This window comes from Tubulanus polymorphus, chromosome 5, assembly GCF_964204645.1.
Source record: "Tubulanus polymorphus chromosome 5, tnTubPoly1.2, whole genome shotgun sequence".
NCBI classification, from domain to species: Eukaryota; Metazoa; Nemertea; class Palaeonemertea; order Tubulaniformes; family Tubulanidae; genus Tubulanus; species Tubulanus polymorphus.
In genome coordinates, this window is record NC_134029.1 from 21,765,591 (window position 1) to 21,788,369 (window position 22,779).

At 40.1% G+C, this 22,779-nt stretch overlaps 1 protein-coding gene across 2 annotated transcripts in view; it reads right to left on the bottom strand.

Moving 5' to 3' along the window:
• LOC141904973 (phosphatidylinositol-3,5-bisphosphate 3-phosphatase MTMR6-like) overlaps positions 1-22,779 on the bottom strand; it is a 29,065-nt gene that overhangs the window by 3,595 nt on the left and 2,691 nt on the right. For both annotated transcript variants that reach the window (XM_074793638.1, XM_074793636.1), the window contains 5 exons: positions 20,322-20,438; positions 6,507-6,669; positions 5,668-5,825; positions 331-459; positions 106-240 (listed from right to left, as the gene is read on the bottom strand). In XM_074793638.1, the coding sequence (XP_074649739.1) occupies positions 106-240; positions 331-459; positions 5,668-5,825; positions 6,507-6,669; positions 20,322-20,438 (702 nt within the window). The remainder of the gene's footprint in view (positions 1-105; positions 241-330; positions 460-5,667; positions 5,826-6,506; positions 6,670-20,321; positions 20,439-22,779) is intronic.

Below are 22,779 nucleotides of genomic sequence, written 5' to 3' on the forward strand. Positions count from 1 at the left end.
CATTCATCATTATTCAAACGACTAAACACGCATCGATTACCCGAAAACTACCATCGTAAATACAAGACTTATCGATCATAATTATGATAATTGATACCATCTTACCTTCGGTCGCGTATCCACAACAAACATATATCTCGACGCTTTGTTACTTTTACGAATGGCTTGTAACATTTGTTCATCTTCTACACAGCGAGCGCTGAAACCTGCTAGAGGTTGACTACATCGACATATAGCTGCCTGTAATTACAATTACATATTTCTCATTAAATCTTTCTCGTCAATTCATAATGTGAGGCGCTGAATGAACATGATTTTTGAAATACTTACACCATTACGACTATTCAGGTACGACAGTACCGGCAGTCGTCCACGGCTTCGGAATCTAGAACTACCGATCAGAACTGCTGTGTTTGCCAATGCTGGAACGTACAGGTGTCTCGGGTAAGTGTCACAAATCTGTAAGAACAAAATCAGAAACGAAAAACCATTAGCTATGTGCATGGGCGCCCAGCAAGCCTGTAGCGTGATGAATATGTGGGTGGGTTCATTCGTTGGAACTGAACAGGAGTCTCGGTCCACATCGGGAAAGATGTTGAAAACGTGATGCTGAACGATTCCCGACAATGAAGGTCTTAGTAAATGAACAAATCTAATATGCCAGGTTATATTGTTATAGTTGTAAGTGTAAAGCTAATCCTAATGGATTCATTTCAATTCAAAGTCAAAAACAAAAAAAAGCGATTACACAGAAAGTTTGTAAGCATCTGCCGACGGGGACAAGCGATCAGATGGCAACTGACATGGTTTTCTAAGCTGCGGATGTAGCCCAGACGGGTGTAACGCGGATTAGTCTGTCACTTGGGCTCAGACATTTTGTTGAATTCAATCCGCATCAACCGACTCATATCGACGCGTTCTACTTTGTAATCGTCTGTAAATACTTAACGAAAATCTGCGTTTTATTTCGTGTTCGATGAATCGAACATTCTTAATATCAGGTATTATGGTAAATGCCATCGCGCATAAATACCGTCATTGACATTTTACTTTTTCTCTTTTCCTTTCGCAGAAAACTATTAATCAAAAGCTGCAGCTAAGCCTGTCAAACGCGGGCGCTCGAATCTATATCGGCGTTAAAAAAGAATAATGGCAGGTATAAAGACACGGCGCTGCGGGTATGGATGAAATAAACCCAGGTGGAACGATTCTCACCGCTTGCGAGTGTTTATCAAATTTCATTTCTAATGAACCGGAGAAAGTCTAATGGGACTTGTATTGAATTATATCACAGTCGGGCTGCTGCGGTTTACGCAGTCGATCAATGTCAAATAAATCCCGAAACTGTGAAATTATATTCCATTCCTGCGTTTGGCATTTTTTAACGGGTGTTTCTAATTTCCGGTTAGTCCCACAAGGATCTCTTAAGAATGGTATTTCATCATCTTTAGACAATAAAGCTACATCATTCACAGAATCTACCAACAGGATGAAGGTTGAAGAAATTCAGATGGATAAGCGCTCAAAATATGGCTCTAGCAGGTTGCATGATTATTTGAGCTTTAGATTTTCATGATCTGAGTCCTACTGGTCTTAAGTTGTTAGAACCAAAGTTGAACTAAACTTGAACTAAACAAGTCATGAAGCCTGACCATACAAGTGGCCCTAGAAAATTCTCTCCTTCATATAGCAGAAGTCGTGCGCAAGAGGAAAACGCTCATCAGAACAGAAATAAAGTTATCCAGAAACACTTTTCTGCCCTCTCAGGTAATGCGCAAAAAAAACCATCTGCAATTGATGAGCCACAGAAACGTATTAGCGGTAGTGATTTATATAACGTACAAAGTGTCAATATTTCCTGGTGCATCGCTGATGAAAAGTAATCAGAAGAGCCGCGCCAAGTGTCTCGGGTCATTAACGTAAGTCCGTATTTCATGTCCTCAGGCGCAGATTTATTGACCTAGCATCGAATTCACATTGCGGAAAATGTTTCGATGTGAAAAAATCGAAATCATGAAATCATGAAAATGTATAGAATTTTTGCCTAAAAATGGCACAAAGGGGCTGTTCAAAAATTATATAATGCGTATGGGGATGTGCGGTGTCAAAAAGTTTGTCACAGATTGTCACAAGTGGAGGGTGTGTCTCAACATTTGTTACTTGGAATTTCTCAGCGGAAAAATCTTGAGCAACTTTTTTAAAAGTGAAACTAGGACAGGAGTGAAGTTTGAGCATTATCTAATAACAAATACTGCAAAACTGTAAAACATTAAACATGACATTAACATAACTCTTCAGGAATTGAAAGCTAGTTTCAAACTGGTACCGCGATAAAGATTTTAGAAAAAAATTCGGAAGGGGGATTCAAATTTGTTAATATTATACCTAACGTAATATTGTAGGGGGTGAGCCAAGGGGCATCAGAATTTCCCCAAAATGTGTTACATCATTTTTGAACAGCCCCAAAATGACCAGTATTTATGAATGGAAAAAAAGAGCGCAACAGCGAGCATCATCATACTGCGAGTAAAAACGCCTGATTAATGGAGCCAGCTTACTGCTTCGTGATGCAGCTCGTATATGAACGCTTTCCATAAATCCTGCACAGATTGTTCGTACACTTTTAATCAAAAATACAGTGTCCACTATCCAGGCCATCAACTTCATCTTCCTCTCTTACATCATCTACAGCTCTGGCCGACGACGTACACTTTACGTTGATCAGTTTTTTGTTATCGCAGTCACGCGCCCGAATACTAATCGAGGCTATTTTCGGCGGAATAAAGTTCACGACCCCGGTCGGCCGGGTATCATCGGTTATTTCTACAAATACACCTGCGACGGAAGATGAAATATAAGACTAGTAATGTAAAATCTTATCTCTCTAATACGGTAATCGCCGAGTTCATCGCGCTCAGGAAATGTTTCCATATCGACGACATCGATCCGACAAAACACCCGCAGCAAATAATTTTTCACTGAACAAAATTATCAACAGTTATTGCAGTTCGATTGATGATAATTCATTATCAGCCAAAGGCGTATTATAAGCAATCTTCGCGGAGTTTGAATTCATAAGCCCAGAGTTCATGGTATAACGATCTAGGTTTCTAGTGTTGCCAAAAGCTTTCATCCAAGATGTTTATCGAAATAGGCAGTGTTTGAAATCGATGTTAAATGTTACGCACGCCCTTTCAGAAACTAGTACATATATACCCACTGATTAAGTACTAAACGTAAAATTATGCCCACATAGACCTTAGTATTTCATTTCTATATTCAGTTATCTGGGGCCAGTTGCACAGTCGTGACTCAAGTCCAAAAGTGGTCTTAAATCTTAAGACTGGTCTTAAATTGTTAGATTGGCTGTAGGACTAAGTTGGTCTTTGACTGGTCTTAAGTCTCAGCCATGACTATGCAACCGGCCCCAGATACGTCAATGAAAAATTCAATAGTTTGAAAAGATGCTGAATTATTTAAAGGAGACGTGAAGATTATCATCAATAGTCGACTGGAACACATACACATTGGCCTACACAGCTAGTAGTATGACGGGATGCTTATTCGTATAATTACTGTAATTTCTTATCACAATTTATCAGGCTAGATTCGGTAACTAGAGATGTGCAGCCAGACCGACCGTAACTACGGCGTCAGCGGAAATGATTCAATTAGAAGCAATTATAGAAATGGTCATTCATTGAAGCATTACACATGAGATTAGAGCAGAAGGATATCGGGCGCGTTATCTGCGCGTTACGGGAAAAAAATGATGTGTTCCCGATAAATCGTAGGATTCAAGTCCCCTCGAGCAGCACGTATCGATAATCGATTAAAAATAAGAACCGACGTAGACAAAACTGATATAAATCTTCGTACGAATCGATCGGTGAAAGCTACGAAAACTTCGAAAAATGTTTGAAAGTCGCTGCGGGTAGATTTTATCGACGACCTGTATTCGAAACGACGCGCGCACGCCCGCAAACAGGAAATTTCCCGCGCGATGTTAAACAGCCAGATTTTTGTGTTCGTCCGAATAAATCAGCTACGTTGACATCGGATACGACCGAGGGATATGGTATGTTTAAGATGCTAGTCAGGTATGATAGAAACCGTTATTCAACGATCAGGAAATTGTTTAGACAGTCGTCCGATATGTGAGTGTGTAAAACCGCATCACACGCGACGCATAAATCAATATGCGAATAGAATGCGAAATAAAAAGAAAACCGATCACAAATTGATCAACATCCAAACGCATTCAACTACCAACTATATATATAGGCGCGCTCACACGACGAAATTTAGACCGGTCTAAATTTGGTCCAAGCGTTCACACGGGCAAAAATACCGTTCCAAATTAGACCGGTCTAGTTTAGAACGTAGTCAAAACGCCGTGTGAACGCTCACCAAAATTTGGTCCGGTCTAAATTTGGACCGGACCAGGTAGACCGGTCTAACTAGTTGTCGCGTGAACGCGGCTTACGTATACAGTGATCCTCTACGGACTTGAAGCTTAATTCTATCGAAGTCAACTTTCTACGGCTTCTAGAGTTCAGCTGTTTTTCTTGACATATCTCGTAAACCGGTCATTAATCGAAGGTTAGCGGTACACATCGTTGAACACAGGTCCGAGATTGCGGCGATGCTGGACACATATCGCTCGGGATGAAATATGGTCTTTTGATTGCGCCAATTTTCCGGGCTACTTCTTCGGCGATATATCGCGACGTTTATCGATTGTGAAAACTTTCCGTTGACGCTAACGACGACGACTTGATTAGGTTAACTGAATCTTGCAGGAGACGATAAAATAAAAATTCGAGCACCGTCAGAAAAAAATTCATAACAGGGACGGAGTTTACTAATTGACAGCGTAACAGACGGTAACATGTCACACAAATACACCGTCTGCCAATCAAACGTTTCGAGCGAGAAAACAATTCACAAATTCTTTCTCGAAGTGCGTTGTATAACACTCGATGGCTGCATATAGTTCCTTCATTATTTTCCACCAGAAAAGAGGCGTAGTTCAGATGTCAAAGCTAATATAAGGTGTAACATGTTCGTGCAGTCCGTTCAGGCTACCGAGGACTTGTAAAAATGCCGGTATTCAACTGTCTAACCAGGGAATAGTGTTAGTCACACAACACCAATGGAATTAACGTTGAAAGTATTTCACGAGGGAAATTCTATGCAATTGCGTTCGGCGAGTGTGGTTGGTCACCGAAGCCAGGCACGTCGGTAGAATTAGCTCTATTTCGGTACTTTGAGCTAATGGTCGTGTACTATCCTCTATTGAATATGAATGAGCGATGAGCGGGCAGTGAAAATCGAATCTGAACAGAACGATCCCGAGGGGGACTACGGGTGGATAGTGCGTATCATCATATCCTAGTAGAATACATTAACCCTGATTGCACATTCTATTTGATTCTATTCTATTCTATTCTATTCTATTTGACCAAAAATGTCGGTCCAGACCCGAGCAAAATTTTAGCACAGGTCAAATTATTCTGTGTGAATGATAATTGGTTCTGGAAGTGAATCACCTCACTTGCCACAGCATCATTTACGTGCGAAGACGCTCTCTAATAATGCACCGGCCAAATTTGACACGGGGGTCTGGTCAAGGCCAACGTGTTTCCACGCGATCACGGCTATTACCTCATAATCTTTATTGATTTGTGTTTGAACCCAGTTTCCGTCGGGTAAACCCATACGCAGGTATTCGGTCTGTAGATCGAAGAACGACCAGCCGCAATCTTTCGTCAACGACGGATCGGGGTGTGTGTAGTGATAGGCGTAAAGCTCTCCGAGACTCGCTGCAAATTAAAACAATAGAAGATACAGTAAATATGATCAATATCAGCGTGATGTTATCGATGATATATCGACTTGATAATGATCAAGCATACAGGTAAATGTACAGGAAATTCGGCCTAGTAGATTATAAGCATTATATGGCAGATTCAGGGTCAAAAGAAGGGTCCACTGAAGAAATTTAGGGTCTTTGTCCATCCACGCATGGCCATGATTTCATCGCTCACATACACAGTTATGTGTTTCGCGCTATTTTCTATTTGTTCAAGCTTAATCATGTTTTTCAGTCTGGAATTTTTGCAAATGGAATCTTTAGGGGACTCTGATGTCCAAGCATAGGGGTGTCCTGATCTTCATAGACACCCCCCCTGGATCCGCATCTGATAAGCATATATACCACCGCATATTGGACCTGGCGTTGAACATACACCAGTAATAATTTGATATACATTAAGATGCAGGTTGATTCAATACTCGTTGAACAAGAATTCAATAAAAGAGCTTCTTGTAAGAACAGTAATCTGGTAATCAGGAATTCTATATACTGTAATTGGAATAGTAGAAGGGTTACGACAAAGAACTACCCGGGGTGGCGTGGATACTATTCAATTCTACGAATAATAATTACATTTCCGATAATCCGAGGTAATTCAATACTTTTGCTTCTCGTACATACGACGTACCTGGTTGCGATAACTTCAGAAGTGACATATAGATGTCGTGGCAGTCGCGTTCGCGAGGTATAACGAACGACACCGATAGGAATGTCTTGCAGCGTATTTGAAGCGGTGATCCGGACGTCGTGATGGGAAGCTTCTCCACCGATGATATATGCATATGAAGAACCTGAAATTAGAGAAATGTGGAGAAATGAGTTTTCGGAGATTTACAAGACCGAGGTGTTCGATACAAACATGAAAAAAGTCAGTGAAATATACAGTGAAATAAAGAATGTACCCCATATGAAAAAAGATCGAACCATGTTCTAATTTGATTCACAGAAATGAAGATACATTTCATTTACAATTTTCGTAAAAAGACCTTCTCATTGTTCCCAGACTTGTAATGTTCGTTTCAAGATAAGTCACGTTTTTTGCAGGCTTTTTTGAAATGGCACTGGTGAGGCAACGACATCGCGCTGTGATGGCTCTCAATTCTGGCATCCTATGGGGTTCTTTATCAGTCCTATTTACCTGTAGTTCATATAGGACAAACCATAGGACAAATCACTTCCTAAAAGCGGACCTACTTCAGATTTTGGGTGGTTCGTCGTAACCCCTCCCACGCTACAGGCCACGGAATTGTGAGAAAACAATAATGTCTACTATGTGACAGAGCTAGCGCTAAACCATCGACTGAATTGACAGACATGTCCGATAATCATACACCAGTCACGTATAACAGTATCAACAATCATACAGAATTACTCAACGCAGATATGATACCTCTCTATTCGGCGTATTTCATGAAAATTGCCGCAAGGAAAATAATCGCGTATATCATTTCAGTCGCAGCTTTTATCTCTAAATACCGAGGAGAGAGGCTAGTACTAAATACTGAATACGTGACCCATGAAACAAAACCATGAACAGAAAACCTAATATAAGGGAGTGTGCAAGAAGTATGGATTTAGGTGACCGGATTAGCAAATTTTCCCATGATACTACCACTTGTGTTCAAGCCATAATCACATTTTACCCCCAAACACTCTCTTGTCACTATTAGTAACGTTCACCCGATCGCTAGGTTAGTCCGTTCAAATTTGACCGGTACTCGAAACAAACCAATTTCAAATGGACTAAATCAATGCTGTACACACATTTTAAAATCTGCAGTTATCGCTGGTTTAGTTAGAAAATTTGGCCTCCCTTCATGGAATCGACGCATTAACCGATTGATCTATCAATTACAGCAGGTCGAGTTGATCACAGATACTGACAGTAATCAGTATTAATAGAAAATAATGATGATGCAGTTTAGTCAAACTTTGCGTCATCAAGTTATCAATAATACTAGTAAACGCAGTCGGTGATGATAGTCGAGGGAAACGTATTTAGATTGATGAGGGTGACTCGCATTCAGCGAACCGGTCAATTAACCCAACTAGTGACAGTGCAGTAATACCCCTGAGAAGTCACACACAGACCAAAGATTACAGTTCTACATCGAAGCATCGCGTTCTACAGGATTCTTCATAAATGCAGTTACACGTAAACGATTTGGCCCGGGCCAAATTGGCACGGATCAGGCCCGCGTCAAATTTGGTCCGTGCCTAATCAGAGAGCGCTTTCACACGTAAACCACTCACTTGATGCTAAACAATGCTTAAGCAAACTGAAGACGTTATCAGAACCAGTTGCAATTCACACGTAATGATTAAACCCGTGCTTAACTTTGGCTATACTGTAGCCGCGATCACACAAGCATTTTCGGCCCGGGCCAAATTTGGCCCAGAACAACTGTTCACATGGGTGCCAAATGGGCCCGAGCCTGATCGGTGCCAAATGGGCCCGAGCCTGATCTTCTCCGTGTGATCGCGGCTTGTAAGACTGCCAGACCGGGCACCAAATCTTTAGTTTGTAGGTACCGGTAAGATTAGATTCTTCTGGCTGATAGCCGATGATCATAGAAACCAGGGAGGTAGATCTCCCTGTAGAAACGAACCATCGATTGACTACGCAGCCGACTCCTCCCCAACCCTATAACATTATTGCAATTAGTCTGATGAAAAAATTCCGGCATATGATATCAACTTTGCGTTCGGGAGCCGAAAATTCTTCACCACAGCAATAACTACAGTAGTATCGTATATCACTCATCGGGTGCTGCAATAATTTCCGAGCCTTCAGGGGCAACAAGAGACGAAGTTCAATACGCAATATCAAAAAGTCAGATAAGACGATGTATAATGTTAGCTTACATCTATACGCTCCGCTCCGGGACAAACCATCGATGATTAGGAAATCTGCTTATCTTCGCGGCAAAAGCAATCATAACTAACTTCAATGATACTCACTCGCCGCGAGTGCGATATATCGATTCGATATCCCGAATTTATACCCCGTTCCCCGTCGGCGGAAAAATTCGTTTCGATAGGGGCCGCCGAGGACGGTGTAATACGAACGAGAATGGTCACTTATAGCGAAGAGGCTCTCGGCCGAGTGGTTATTACCTCCGGTCGCGACGATATGTGAAATGCAAATGAACTACTTTAGCGAATAGAAGGATGAGGACGGAGGGTTCGCGAGTTGACCAGTCGAGGAACACTCGACCAAATGTATCGATAAAGAGCAATGATGATGAAGATGACGATGACGATGATGATGATCGCCTCGAGGAGACTGATAGCTGTCGACATAAAACAATATCAACAGCGAAGTTATTTCCTATAAGAATCAGATGCAGTCCAGTGAGTGTCTCGTAGGGATAAATTGCGTTCCATTTCAAGTGGTGGCAACGACACACCGATGTAATCGACATTCTGTGAAAGCAACAATGATAAATTATGTATTCGCGTCCGTACATTCGAGGAGAATGAGTCGAAAGAAACTTGATAGACCTTTATTTTTTTTGTCCGATAGACATTCAGGAATTCGGTGAGCGATTCAGCATTATTAAAGATGGCCGCTAGAATAACGTAGTTGTAAAAAGCATGATTGACTCTATTAGCTTTACTGCTCGTCTTGGTCATAGTTATGCTCATAGCTCTCCCATTATCAAAGTTTATCTGGATAACGCTATATCATTACCATCATTGCCACCACCGTAATTAACCCTTTCAGTGCTGACTAATCAATCCCCTATAGTGCTGGAGATAATTTGAAAATTTTAAAAAATTCCACTCTAGTGTGTTGAATAACGGGAATACCACTATAGTGCGTCTACACCGCGGCGCGGTGTATTGTTAGTTACTAGTATTTCACTATGTTTGACAGGTGCTGCCATCTTTCAATAGAGATAAAAACTAATTACTAATTACATCAATACACTGCAGTGCGGTGTACTAGCAAAATACATCACCGATTCATACACCGCACTGCGGTGTAGACGCACTGAAAGGGTTAAGCCACACTAAATAAGATATAACTGAATCTTAGTTGTCACAATATTTTGGTACGTAGAATAAACCATTGGTTCAAGTCCAAAACTTTCTGACTGTTTTTTTCAGTCCGAATGTTGCATTTTTCTACCGTCTGCCGAAATGTGTCATCATTCGCAGTAGCATTGACTATAAATCTAACTTCTTCGATCGAAATATTGTTGATTCATTCACGGATGAAAACGAAAATTGTCAGTACTCGTGAGGCGATAAATCAAAAGATTTCATTACCTCGCGAGTATCAGTAAGGCGCACACAGTGATGAGTGACAGACGGACGCCAGTCAAGCATAAAACACTAAAGTAGAATAGCGTTACATACCTGCTGCAAATTCTTACACGGAAAAACAATTACCATTTTGCGTAAGACCAGGTGATACCATCCCAAAAACATCATCAACCGTCGCTTAAAAAAGGTTCCGCTAATCTTGGGGGAAGCAGTCGAAAGAGATTTTTGGGAATAGTTTTTTCTCTCAAGCTTGTGGTCGCCGCCGTATTTTTAAGAAGCCTTATTGTGCTCTCGCGTGTACACGCTGAATTAGCAGAATCATCGCCGAAAGCGCTTTGCATAAAAACAATAGATCCATTAGTCCCTGAGCATGACATCAGCAAGAAATATATAAAAGGCTTCATAAACTTCAATAACCGCAAATATGACGAGCGCCATGTCGAAAAAGGTCAACTAAACAACAGGAAACCAAATAAGAGTCAGCCTCGGCTAAAAATGGACATGTTCAATTTCCACTCGGGTGAATACAAATTAGATAATGATGCAGGCCAACTAGATTACCTATAGAACCCACACAAAATTGCAGCTGGGATTGTCTCTCTCGTCTTCCAATGTCTCTACTAGAACCAACAACGATTTCGCGGGTAAGAGATTTCCCGCCGCTATATTTGCAGCGAGTCGTCTTTATCTGTACGAAATTTACATCATCAACGCCAGAGGACTTCAAACGGAAACATCAAAGACCGTCTTTATAGCTGGTCGACATTGTTTTCCGAGTTAGTTATCGGTTCCTCGCCCCGTTCAAACAATCTCGAGATGCCACCCGACGACAAACATGGAAAAAACCAATTAAGCAAATGCACTAATGAAATCATTAATCAACCGTAGATGACAAAACATGATAGAAAATTAGTAAGAAATTTGCTACGAAAACAACTGCATCAAAACTTCTATTCAGCGAGTAATCAGGTTTCTCCTGCGTTTCTCTCGACATCACAAACATCCGTTGCTGAAGATTTCAGAATTTGGCAGCCGGAAAAACTGTTTGATCGAAACCGATTGATAGAATTAAGAGGACGGCGACGAGAAATTGAATTTTCATTTATCGCTCGTATCGATTTCCTTTTTCGGGTTGTCGTTTAATATTAGATGAAACAATGCTTCGTCGTTTGAGAGAATTCCAGCGCGTCAATTTCTACGTTTCGTTTGCCGTTTCTACGACTGCGACGCGCGCAGCGTATCAATTCCGATTAGAGCGAGTTGTTTAATATTCCTTCTAAGACGTTGTTGGAATGATTAAATCTCGTGTAAACTGACGCGCGCTTCGAAGTGTAATACACGATTTAAACAACGCTGATGAAACACAAGTGAATAAAACCGTCGGGAAATGTATAGGCCTAAATGAGGGTTGAATACATAAGAATCATTCAATTGACTGCTGGGTGTGTCAGACTATAGGATAATCCTGAATTTCATTTCCATTCGAGATATGTTTAACGTCATTCAGATCTCGGTTTCCCGAGACTAACCCTATTGAGTTTGTACACTAAGCCCCACGCACACGATGCAGGGAGACAGGGAAACAAGGAATCAAACATGTTTGATCTCGGAAACATTGTTTCCCGAAACCGTGTTTCTCATTTCTCATAAATGAGATACTTCCCTGCTTGGACTTATGCAGCCAGCAGTACTTGAACCTCAGCACCGTCACTCAGCACTGATAGTAAATTCAACAGCACCACGCCTTATCCGACTGAGCTACAGGGGCTGCAAACATTCAATTATGTATCGAAATCTGAATGGAATCGGTTAAAACAATACTATAACTCACTCAACGTTGTCTCTATGCTCATCAAATATGTATCCCATATTCATCAGCCCGCATTGAACGTGCGACACATTCATGTGAAGCGAATCACTCTCAATGCCATCGTAGCTAAATCATTGAAATGACGATGATTCCCTCAGCGGTAAACGCTAACTTTCCACGCCAATCAGTAAAATGATTTTACTCAGCAAACCTGAACAGAACCGGATGATTGAAACTGGACTTTTTAGAAATTTCAAATACGTGACTGCGTATAATCGAAACAAGTCTCCCCCCGGGAAAAACAGCGACGTGACAATAATATTCTAAACATCGCCTGCTTTCATTATCGGAGCTCTCCGCCGATGACTGTCACTCAAACCAGCTGAAATACAAGTCAATGTGTCCTATCGACGAAAACCATGGAAAAAATCATCTCATCAATCAACGTTATTTCCAAAGTAGCTTTCAAAGATATCCTGGTAGAACATGGAGAAAAAAGCTTACATAGCTTAAGACATGCTAACCAATTCGGCAAGTATATAAAAAACTGAACATTGCTCAGGTTCTTCGTCGCCAGCAAAAATTCTCGCATGCTTTAATAACTGGACCTTTAACCTAGTTTTAATACATATAATATCAACCCTTGTGCATCTACACCGCAGTGCGATGTATAAATTGGTGATGGACTTTGCTAACACACCATACTGAAGTTTATGAATTTTATTTTCAATTAATTATAATCTCTTTTGAAATATAGCCCTGGTCAAACATTGTGTTATATCAGGAACTAACAATACACCGCACTACAGTGAAGATATGTCCATTACACAAAGCACTGGGAAGGAATTTTCAAATCATCTCCAACACTGGCTACTAACTGATCTGCAATGAAAGGGTTAAATGAAAATGGAATTCCATTCATAAATCTTTCAATGGATAAAACTACTGGGCCTATATATTTACCGATAGTTGTGACTACCGTGTTCAAAAACAGGTTGCCCGTTACCAATTCTGTGAAAAAGACAGCTAAAATAACATTTTGCCTGAAACGATGAAGTATGGATTTTCGGTAGTTCAAACAAGTCCCCTTGCCCCTGTGTACGCCTGTTACACGGACATCATCCGAGCTGAGCTTACAAAGCAATTTCATCATAACTTTTCATGCCATTCCTCGAATACTTCACAGCTGATTGGCGGAAAAGGATGAACACCCAACGAGCGATGACGATGAAATAATAGAAAACCAATAAATAACTGACACGAAAGAAACGAGACGATAATTGCTGGCATCATTTCTTACACGTTTTATCTATAACGAGCCAGGTAGAAAAGAACATATCGATGACGCGCGTGCATGTGTGGGATATTATTATTGTTCGATGCAATATGTTCAGAAAGAAATCAATCGGAACAGCAACAGTCGGACCTGAAATAACACATCGTGTGGCGCCGTGAATAAAAAAATAATCGAATAATTTTTGTCATAGATTCTCATACGTGCAACATTCATACAAGACCTCGACTGTGATCTTTAGAATATGATATGTTTGACCACGCCTTAAACTATAAATATGTAAGTATCAAGTAACGCCATCAGATCTGCCTACGAATTAAAATGGGCTGCCAAATTTTTGCGGATAAGATTTTCACAAAGCCGATGGTATCGATGTTCAGTTCACGCATTGATGATTTTGACATCATCTCTTCAGTAATGATCCGTAGCGTGTAACATAACCGCGCTGAACGGCTGAATGGCCACGACTGTCAAACTGTGGTAAAATTGATGGTATGTCGCGTATTATAATATTCCCACTACTGGCAAACCGGCAAACTTGGACTTTTTATAGAATTTGACCCGCTGATCTTTGCTACTACAGCGGAACCTCGTTATAACGACCTCAGATAAAACGATTTACCGATTATTACAAACATAGAATTTCATCCCAAGTAGGACAGTTTTGATAATTTCATACTGGATATTAAAGAAATATCAAAGATCATTAATGAACTATTGGTCACTACAAACATTTCCTGGTGTCCTGAAGTTCGTTGTAACAAGGTTCCGCTGTATATAGAACTATCAGTTACAACAAAAAATCATTAAGACTAGAATTTTTGGTTATATGAAACAGATTTTCTGGTGTCCTGAAGTTCGTTGTAACGAGGTTCCACTGTATATAGAACTATCAGTTATAACAAAAAATCATAAAGACTAGAATTTTTGGTTATAAGAAACAGATTTTCTGGTGTCCTGAAGTTCGTTGTAATGAGGTTCCACTGGCACTGTGTAATAACATTCCTCTTATCCCACTTATTCTGAAGGTTACACAGATCATGCAAACAACTCAACATTTCTCAGTGTTTAACAATTTTTCAATCAGACCCACAACCTTTCCGTTCTCAGACAGAGGCACGTTTGGAAATATTTGCCACGACAGCTTTAGCAAACTCATAATTTCAATGAGAATAGAACATAATCCACGTTGAGACAACAAAACATTTGAAACTTGTGCACACGAAACACTGACATTTTAAATCGATGGGAAAAATGATTAATCTGCGCGACTGCTAATTAAAGCAGCCGAAGGCTCTTAATTCAAATTAAAGAACGGAGAATTAATATAATAAGTTGAAATATGAGAATGAGGAATATGATACGTCCGCAAACGGCAATTTTGGTTCCATTCGCTAAAATTTCCAATCAGTTTTTTCTGAGAACGCTCATCCACGAAATCAACAAAACGTGATTGAAAATTGAAAACAGCGGAGACCTTCATTAACAACAGCTAATCGTATATCGTCGATGCATAATTTCTATTTAAATCTTGGTTCTCGGGATCGATTCACTCGACTGCATCTTACTGCTTATTAACACGACTATCAGCTATAAATTCTATCATCTACGTCGGTGTATAGGCCTACGTTCACTAACTAATATAAACTCCCGCCAACGAGAACTTGAATTTTAATTTCCTGCCGAATTTTGCCGTATTTCCGGATTAATAACGCGGCGCGGTGTCGACTGGAATATCGTCGGTTGAACAATCCCGACGCTCTTTTCATATACGCAAGAGATTTTGAGCAAACAATATCCGGTCGAAGGTTCGGATCCCGATGTCTTCATTCTTAAGAAGACTCGAAAAAGAGCAGTTAATGAAACTTTTTTAAACTGAACTGAAGAGTTCATTAACACTTATTCGAAGCGATGAATCTAGTTTCAATTCGAGTACATGTTATACTCTTCCTTCATTACATGTAAAAAATGAAGATATATATCGGAAAATAACAGTGAAAAGATTTAATAAATTCCAAATGTACTCGATATTTGTGTCAGGCTTGTTTAAACAACATTATTAGTTATCGGTATTAAGTATCAATATTCATACATAGGCCAATATATGCCGTAGCCTTAAGCGGCAGACGCATTCTAGACGAAGCCAGATTGAACCGAAAGAAAATCGATATTTAACTTTTTTCATTCGTTTACCGTTTTTTAAACAGTTCCGTCGTCGTCGTTGGGTGTGCCGGTGATTTGTTCGGAGCCGTTTCAGTTTTAACGGAGCTATTAAGTATTAATGAAGGCGGAAATAACACAATAGCCACGAGCGAGAGAGAGAGAGCGGTATCGACAACTTGCGTTGGAAGAAGTAGTGAAAATGAACCAAGGCGTCGTAGAGGGACTCGTGCAGATAAGAAAATGAGCAGAGAAAATGACAAATTGTTTCTGTTACGAATTCGGATAAGAACCATTTCGTACATAGATGAAATACTCGGAAGAAGCTTAATAAATGCCCAGAGGTATTCGTTATTACTTAATTTCCTCGAGAGAATGCTAACCAAGTACATAGCGATCTATCGAATTCACCTTACAGCCATTTTATCATCGGAGTTTACTGGAACTATTATACAAGGAGGGAATAAGCTGCACTGATCATCGTGAAACTCTATCACATTCATGTCCGTCATTAATGTTTGACCAGTTTTCCACTTACCTCCTGGTATCAAGTAACACAGCAACAGCGGCGTACGGAAAGATGAGATTATAAAGCTCGAAAAAGACCGCTCAAAGGGCCATTTCGAGCTAGTCTCTCGGGGATGTTAAAAATTCTCTTACGATAAATCTTTAGGCTTCGCAGACATGCATATGATAGAAACTTGCAGCATTTATACTAAACATAGAGATATAAGCTGTAGTTTATACATCGATGCACTGAATTTCCTTAATTTCCTTTTCGGCGACTTTCAATTCCTTCGTGAATTCCTCGATCAATCGAACTTCTATCACTTATATGTGACTGTGTATATTTACGAATCAATCGGTTCGATAACTTACGGTACACAAGTCTATTATCCAATTGACACGGTGTGTGTACATACAGGAGGCAGTTCGACCTGTTTTATGTTCAAATTTGACTCCAGGGCCCAGTTTCACAAAAAAGTGAAACTCAAATTTTTGGTGTAATTGCCATTGGTTACTTCATTTCTTCAATGAGGACAACAATTCAAACTTAACCGTTTAAGCCTTAAACTTGTTCGTGAAACTGCACCCAGGAATGAACTATTTTACTCTCAATTCATATCTATAAGAGGCCTAACTGTAGATTCGTATAGAATTGTTTGAGGCCTTTTTGTAATTACTTTGAGTACTGATTTTTTCAAGAAAAAAATGGAAGGGCGAAAAAATAATTATTTTGCAATAAGCATTTTAATATGGAAGGAACCAGGAAAGAAAGAAAAAGATTTTAAAAATATTTGAACATTTTCCCAGGACTCAGGACTGCAGAAAAAAATAAAAAAGAGTGAAAAATCAAGACACGCCTAAAAATTTGGGGGGGGGGGGGAAGATTGTGACGAAAACAAGGACTGAAAAACCAGTGTTTCTAATTTGATGGTTTTTGCAAATCCATTCTTCAAGTAATAAAAAAAGCTGTAGAGTGCGCCTCATGAGCGAGTTTAGTCATTGACTCGTTGATTAGAACAGCAACGACAACCTGCTAACTGAGAGCCACTAAATTGAATTCGTCCTGAAGCAAATTAAACCACATGCCAGCCAAATATAGCGAACTCTTGGTGCGAAAGATGACGCTAAGGTAATTTTAAACCAGATGGAATAAGGAACAGCCCGCAGCAGGTTGCCTGATGACTGCTATATTTAGAATATATAGACTATCACGCTAAGGGCAATAATATGGATAGTGTTATTGTATTTCTGATAAGTCGTTGAAAATGTGGTAAATTCTGTATTCATATCCTGGATATATCGAGGATTCTGCACACCGAATTAATCAATGACTCCATGGAATAACGCCAATAGAGAGTTTGAAATGAGAGAGAAGAAAATATAATCCAGCTTAACCAAACTCTTACAGCTCTAATTACCATTAACAAGATAGGAGTCGTCTACGTAAGTCTGTGACTGTGTCAGGTGCCCACCAAATCATCAATATGGGAACCTAAGCCTCTTATCACTAGCGTTGCCCACAAATAGCGCTAAAGCACCTTCGGCAAATTAGATCGGAGAGGTTTTTGGAATTAATAGTTAAGACGGTTATTGAATCTTTATAGACCTTTTTCTGATTGACTTTAAAGCCACGATCGCACGAGTGTTTTTGGCCACCCCTTCATGCAGATACCGAATGCGCCCGTGCCTGTTTGGCCCATGCCTAATTTTGGCCCGACCAAAACATCAGATCAGACTTGAGCTGAATATTAGCCTAGGCAAATTATTGCATATGAATTGCAACTAGTTCCAGATGTAACACTTCATTTTGTCACAGCATTGTTTAGTGGTGTACGTGAGTGGTTTACATGTAAATGCGCTAACTGTAATTGAGCACGGGCCAAATTTGACTCTGATCGGGACCAATTTGATCTGGGACAAATTGACTCTATGTGATCATCGCTTGAGACTCACATTTGAATGTTTTCTATAAACTACATATGTATTCAGCAGTGTAGATGACGTGATCGAACGGTCGGTAATTGAGTGTCAATCGATCGATCGCGCGATCAGAAATATTTCCGATTGCCGCGGCGGAATTTTCAGCTACATCGACCTCGCGGGATGCCTATCGCTAAAAAACGTCCCAAACGTCGTAAAATTATGATTTCGATCGACGTCAGAAACAAATCAAACGCGTAATTGAGGCGAATATCGAGGGACTGCGCGCGCAGGCAGGCAGCATCAGACTGTTTGTGTTAACCCCGATGGATTATTAAACTTCTATAAAAATCTGACGATTGATCTTATTTCGATGGTTAAAAGCTCGAAGATTCGAATAATGACTGATGATTGAACGGGGCCAGCCGGGGAGCAAGAATTATTGCTGATCTCTTGATTTCCCCAAGTATTTAGAACAGCGAAGAACAAGACAGAATTGATCATCGATATATCATCTGTTGAGAATACCAAGTGTTGTAAGTGTCTAAGTAGAAATGTATTCCAATACACAACTAGAATACCATTTTTTCGAAACACCAGTAAATATACATGACAATCTGCACTTCTATTCCAATGAATTGAACGCATTTAGTTTTAGTTGCCGTTGGAGAAATTACGCGCAATATACGGTCTGAATAAGGAAATATTTCTGAAAATCTCCATTATGGGATAAAATCTAATAATTCCCCACAACTGACTGAGACAACTTCACTGAGATAAATGGGAAAGTCGCAGAATACCACGGATGTTGCCCAGGTATGTTATAGGGTATGGCGGCCATTTTGAAAGAGAGACTACCTGTCATTTTAAGTGTGTAGAGCGCTAATGAGAAATTAACCTGGCACCTTGGCAGCCATTTTGGGAAAGCCAGAAACCAAATTTTCAATAGGTCTAATAATCCATGGACCTACCATATCAAACCTACTAACTTTTAAGAAAATCATACACATTTTGTAGTGTCTAGAGCATTAACAAAAAAATTCAAAATAGCCACAATGGCGGCAACATTGGAAGAGCGAGAAAACATTGGAAGAGCGAGAAACAGGTGTAGTAGTCACCTACCCCATTACACCTACCATGTTTAGAAGAAATCACACGTAATTTGAAGTGTTAATTTAGAGTGCTAACGAAAACTGCATGATGCACAATGCAACGTGAACGGCACAACACCGGAGTGACATAACTCATGCAACAATCCATATCAGGCTACGAAAATAAACCTGATCGATACCAATATACATAATACCATATATTCTCACAATCAGATCACAAATATCAATCTATACCGGTATAAACCGATATATACCGCATCCCGGGCTAGATTGACAGTCGTGAACCATGAATGGTAAGGAGCCCTAATGGTACCCTAATTTGAAATCAACACGAAAAAACTCCTTCAAAAGATCTTTATTCCTCGATCATTTTTTGGTGTTTTTTTTAAGTTGAAATGTTGATGTTATTTGTTGAAGAATGCTTCAAAGACGTTCAGTTTTGTCTGTTCAGTAAAATCTCTTAATGTATCGACGGGTGCCATTAGTAGCTATCACCATTTGATGAGATGATAGGACAACGACGGGAGTTCGTTTAATGTCAATGATTCACGGTAAATTTGCGATAATCACCTCGCGCGCACTCACGAGGCTCTAGAGAGTGAACTACAAACGAATTTCACCGATGTTTAATTGCGTCGGTTCAACGCGATTTTAACGCGAACTCCTTTTTTTTGCGAGAAGACGATTGATCAGGAAACCGATCCACTTAACAACAACACCTCCGTGGTGAATTGATTGAAAATCACTGAACTGAAATACTGGAAACGTGACCAGAAGTACTCTTATTCGCAGTTTCAAGGGTAACCCACACTGATTCTTTCCACAAATATATCGTTATGATTCAATCATGGCATCATTGAAATCATTGAACTGCAAGTCTAAAATGTTTTTCTCCTGCCCCGGGTCAGGAATCGATTTTGGCCGCATCCCAGTGTCCTGAGGGCACGAGCTTTTTGTTGGGATACAAAAACTATCCAGACAGGATACAACGAATTTCTGAGCTCAACATTCGAAGATGTTCTAGCAAAAATTCTGCCCTGTGTTTTCTCGATTAGAAACTAAATTCAAAGTCAAACTCACTCAGGCTCGTATATCAGAGTTGCAGGTAGGCCTACTGTAAAAACGATAATCTGTTAACCCAGTGTCTATGATATATATAAAATTACACAGACACTGAATTAACAGCATTATCGTTTTTACGGTACCTACAACTCTGATACGAGCCCCTGGGCAGAGGGGGGATAGGTACTAGATATTCTCTAAACTCTCTAGTGCATAAATCAAGCCTTACTAGTTCTAAATGCTCTATTTTTTCGCAAATTTTTTTCGCCAGAATTTCACCCGCCCGGAATAAAACGGAATACGTACCCATGTTTCTTTCTTGCCAGCGATATCGACGAATATAAGATGCGTTGCGGTAAGATATAACGTTCCGATCGACGGTTTCTTCGTATTAAAACGCTCCAACAGCCGAACATTCTCCACCTGAAAGTATCAAACAACGACGGACCATTAACTCAGTGAGAAAATCATACGCTACTAACTGAGAAACTGCATAACGCTTAGGTCACTATTTCACAGTATAGAAATTGAGTGTGGAGGGAAAAGGGGTGGAATAGATGGAATAGATTTGTCCTTCACTTCTTTGTTTATACACCAGGCCCTTCACTCCTTCAGTTAGACGGTAGGACACGTGCTTGTTGCCAGATTTACAAAAATGACACTTTTACTATAAATCTTATCATTATCGTAGACATTCCCCTTTTTTGCAGGACAGATAAACCATGTACACCCCTATTCATGGAATTATGTATAGAAGACTTGCACATCGATACTTCTTATAGCATATTCATAAGTGATTGTCCTCCTGGTCCTAAATGATTTCTAAGCTATGCCCTATGACACAGTTGAAACATTACCCTTTATAAAAAAAATCAGTCTATACTAAAATCCCTTTTTCTATGATTTCTAGGATCTCCAGTACATCTAATTTGCTGCCCCTTTTTTCTGCGATTTCGCAGATGTGCCCTGCTTGGTAAAGTGAGTGAAGAGCCCGGGGTTTATTCTTTTGAAATCGAGGGACCCCCAAAACTAGCCATTCCTTTAGAATGGCAAAAGATCAGCTTAGTCCATTTGAATATTTCTCTAAATCTCATTTCATTGTTTTATCACTAATCGTTTACAAATCCACAGCAAATCTGAATTTAAAAGTTGATTATATAGATTTTTCTGCATTTCTTTTATACCCGGAGTCACTAGTCTAGAGAAGAGCGCCGCAAGAAGAGCGTCGCGAGCATCGCCGTATAGTTTTTTGACATGGATATCTCATGACGCGCGGGCAACACGAGTGTCTTTAGTATCAAACATCATCATCAATTGATTGGTGTCTGAAAGATCCATTTGATCTTAAATCAATACATGTACACGTGGCGCGGCCCCTACTGATTACTGTTACTGGCTAAATCAAACCTATTCCGAATAAGAATAGGCAAGGTCAAACTCGGAGACTGTGTACTTGCGTCGCCGGATATCTTTCAATCGAAACTTCTGATCGGCGAATACGTAGGCCGACCTATGATAGATCAACTGGCGCTCTTCGATATACGCGGAATCGCGCTAGAAAATCAATTCGATATCACGCCTCATTTTTAATTCGATATCACGCCGAATATTTAAACTCGTCTTCAGCAAATACCGATATTCACAAGAATAAATCAATTCTAGTTCGCGCGCTCAAAGAAGTTTTTTGAAAGCTCATTTCGCCAAGATTCACCGCTAATGGGGTAGATGAAAAGCGGTGATTGGCAAATACGCGACGTTTTGAAACGCATCGATCCAGGAACGCACGAGCGGTTGATGAAATGTACACAACATCAACGTCGGCTCCAGTTAACACAAAAAAAGCACCTCCGAGGGGAAAATCAACGGTGAATACTCGAGCACAAGCCCTCGATCATATCTTCAATTATAAATTGAAGCGGATCTGATCAGTCATTCTCGCCGGTGATTCTTTCAATGATTGATCTCGACGAGATATTTCTTAAGGGTCGGCGCGGGTTAATGTTGGCGAATTCATCGACAAGACCTGCGCCAAACACATGCCCTTTAAACGTTTAAGCTCCGTTTCTAATTTCGAGCAGCAGAAAAAGGATCCATAATTCGACGCAGGAATTCAGTATTCCCAGAAATGGTACGAAATGTTCAGTTTTTCAAAAATTCTCCATAAATCTTTCCCAAGGATATTCACCTGAAAACAATTCATAGTTCTAGCCAGCCATGCTGCTGTAGTCTTGTTTACAAGAATAGCCTGTAAATCAATTATTCATCTAATAAAATGCAGCCGTATTCAGTTTCAAGAAAACAAATCTTCTGAAGAACTTCTCAAAAGTAACATTTACGCACTATTTGAATTTATCGTTTATTCACGCCAAGTTGTCAGTAATTGGTAAACTCTGATTTGTCCAGCCACGTGTGTCTGTATGTTTTTGTGCTTCATACTAGTTTTCTTGATTAGTTGGATTCGAAATGAAGTTCTCCGTTGATTTGCGACGCGAGGAGTTGATTAATTTCGGCTCGACCGTTCTCCCGAGAGAGATCAGGCAACTAATTTACCGCAATTCAACGCAGACGCTTATTATTCCGCCATTTTAGATTTCAATGAAATTAATTCGGGTTTCGCTAATTAACGGCTGGAAAGAAAGTTCAAACGGACCAGCTGAAAATTCATTTCGATAAGATGAAGGGAAACTTTAGCAGCGATATTGAAAAGACCTTAAAGCATCGAAGACGAATTCTGATATTTCACATGCAAGGAAATTTTCCCTCC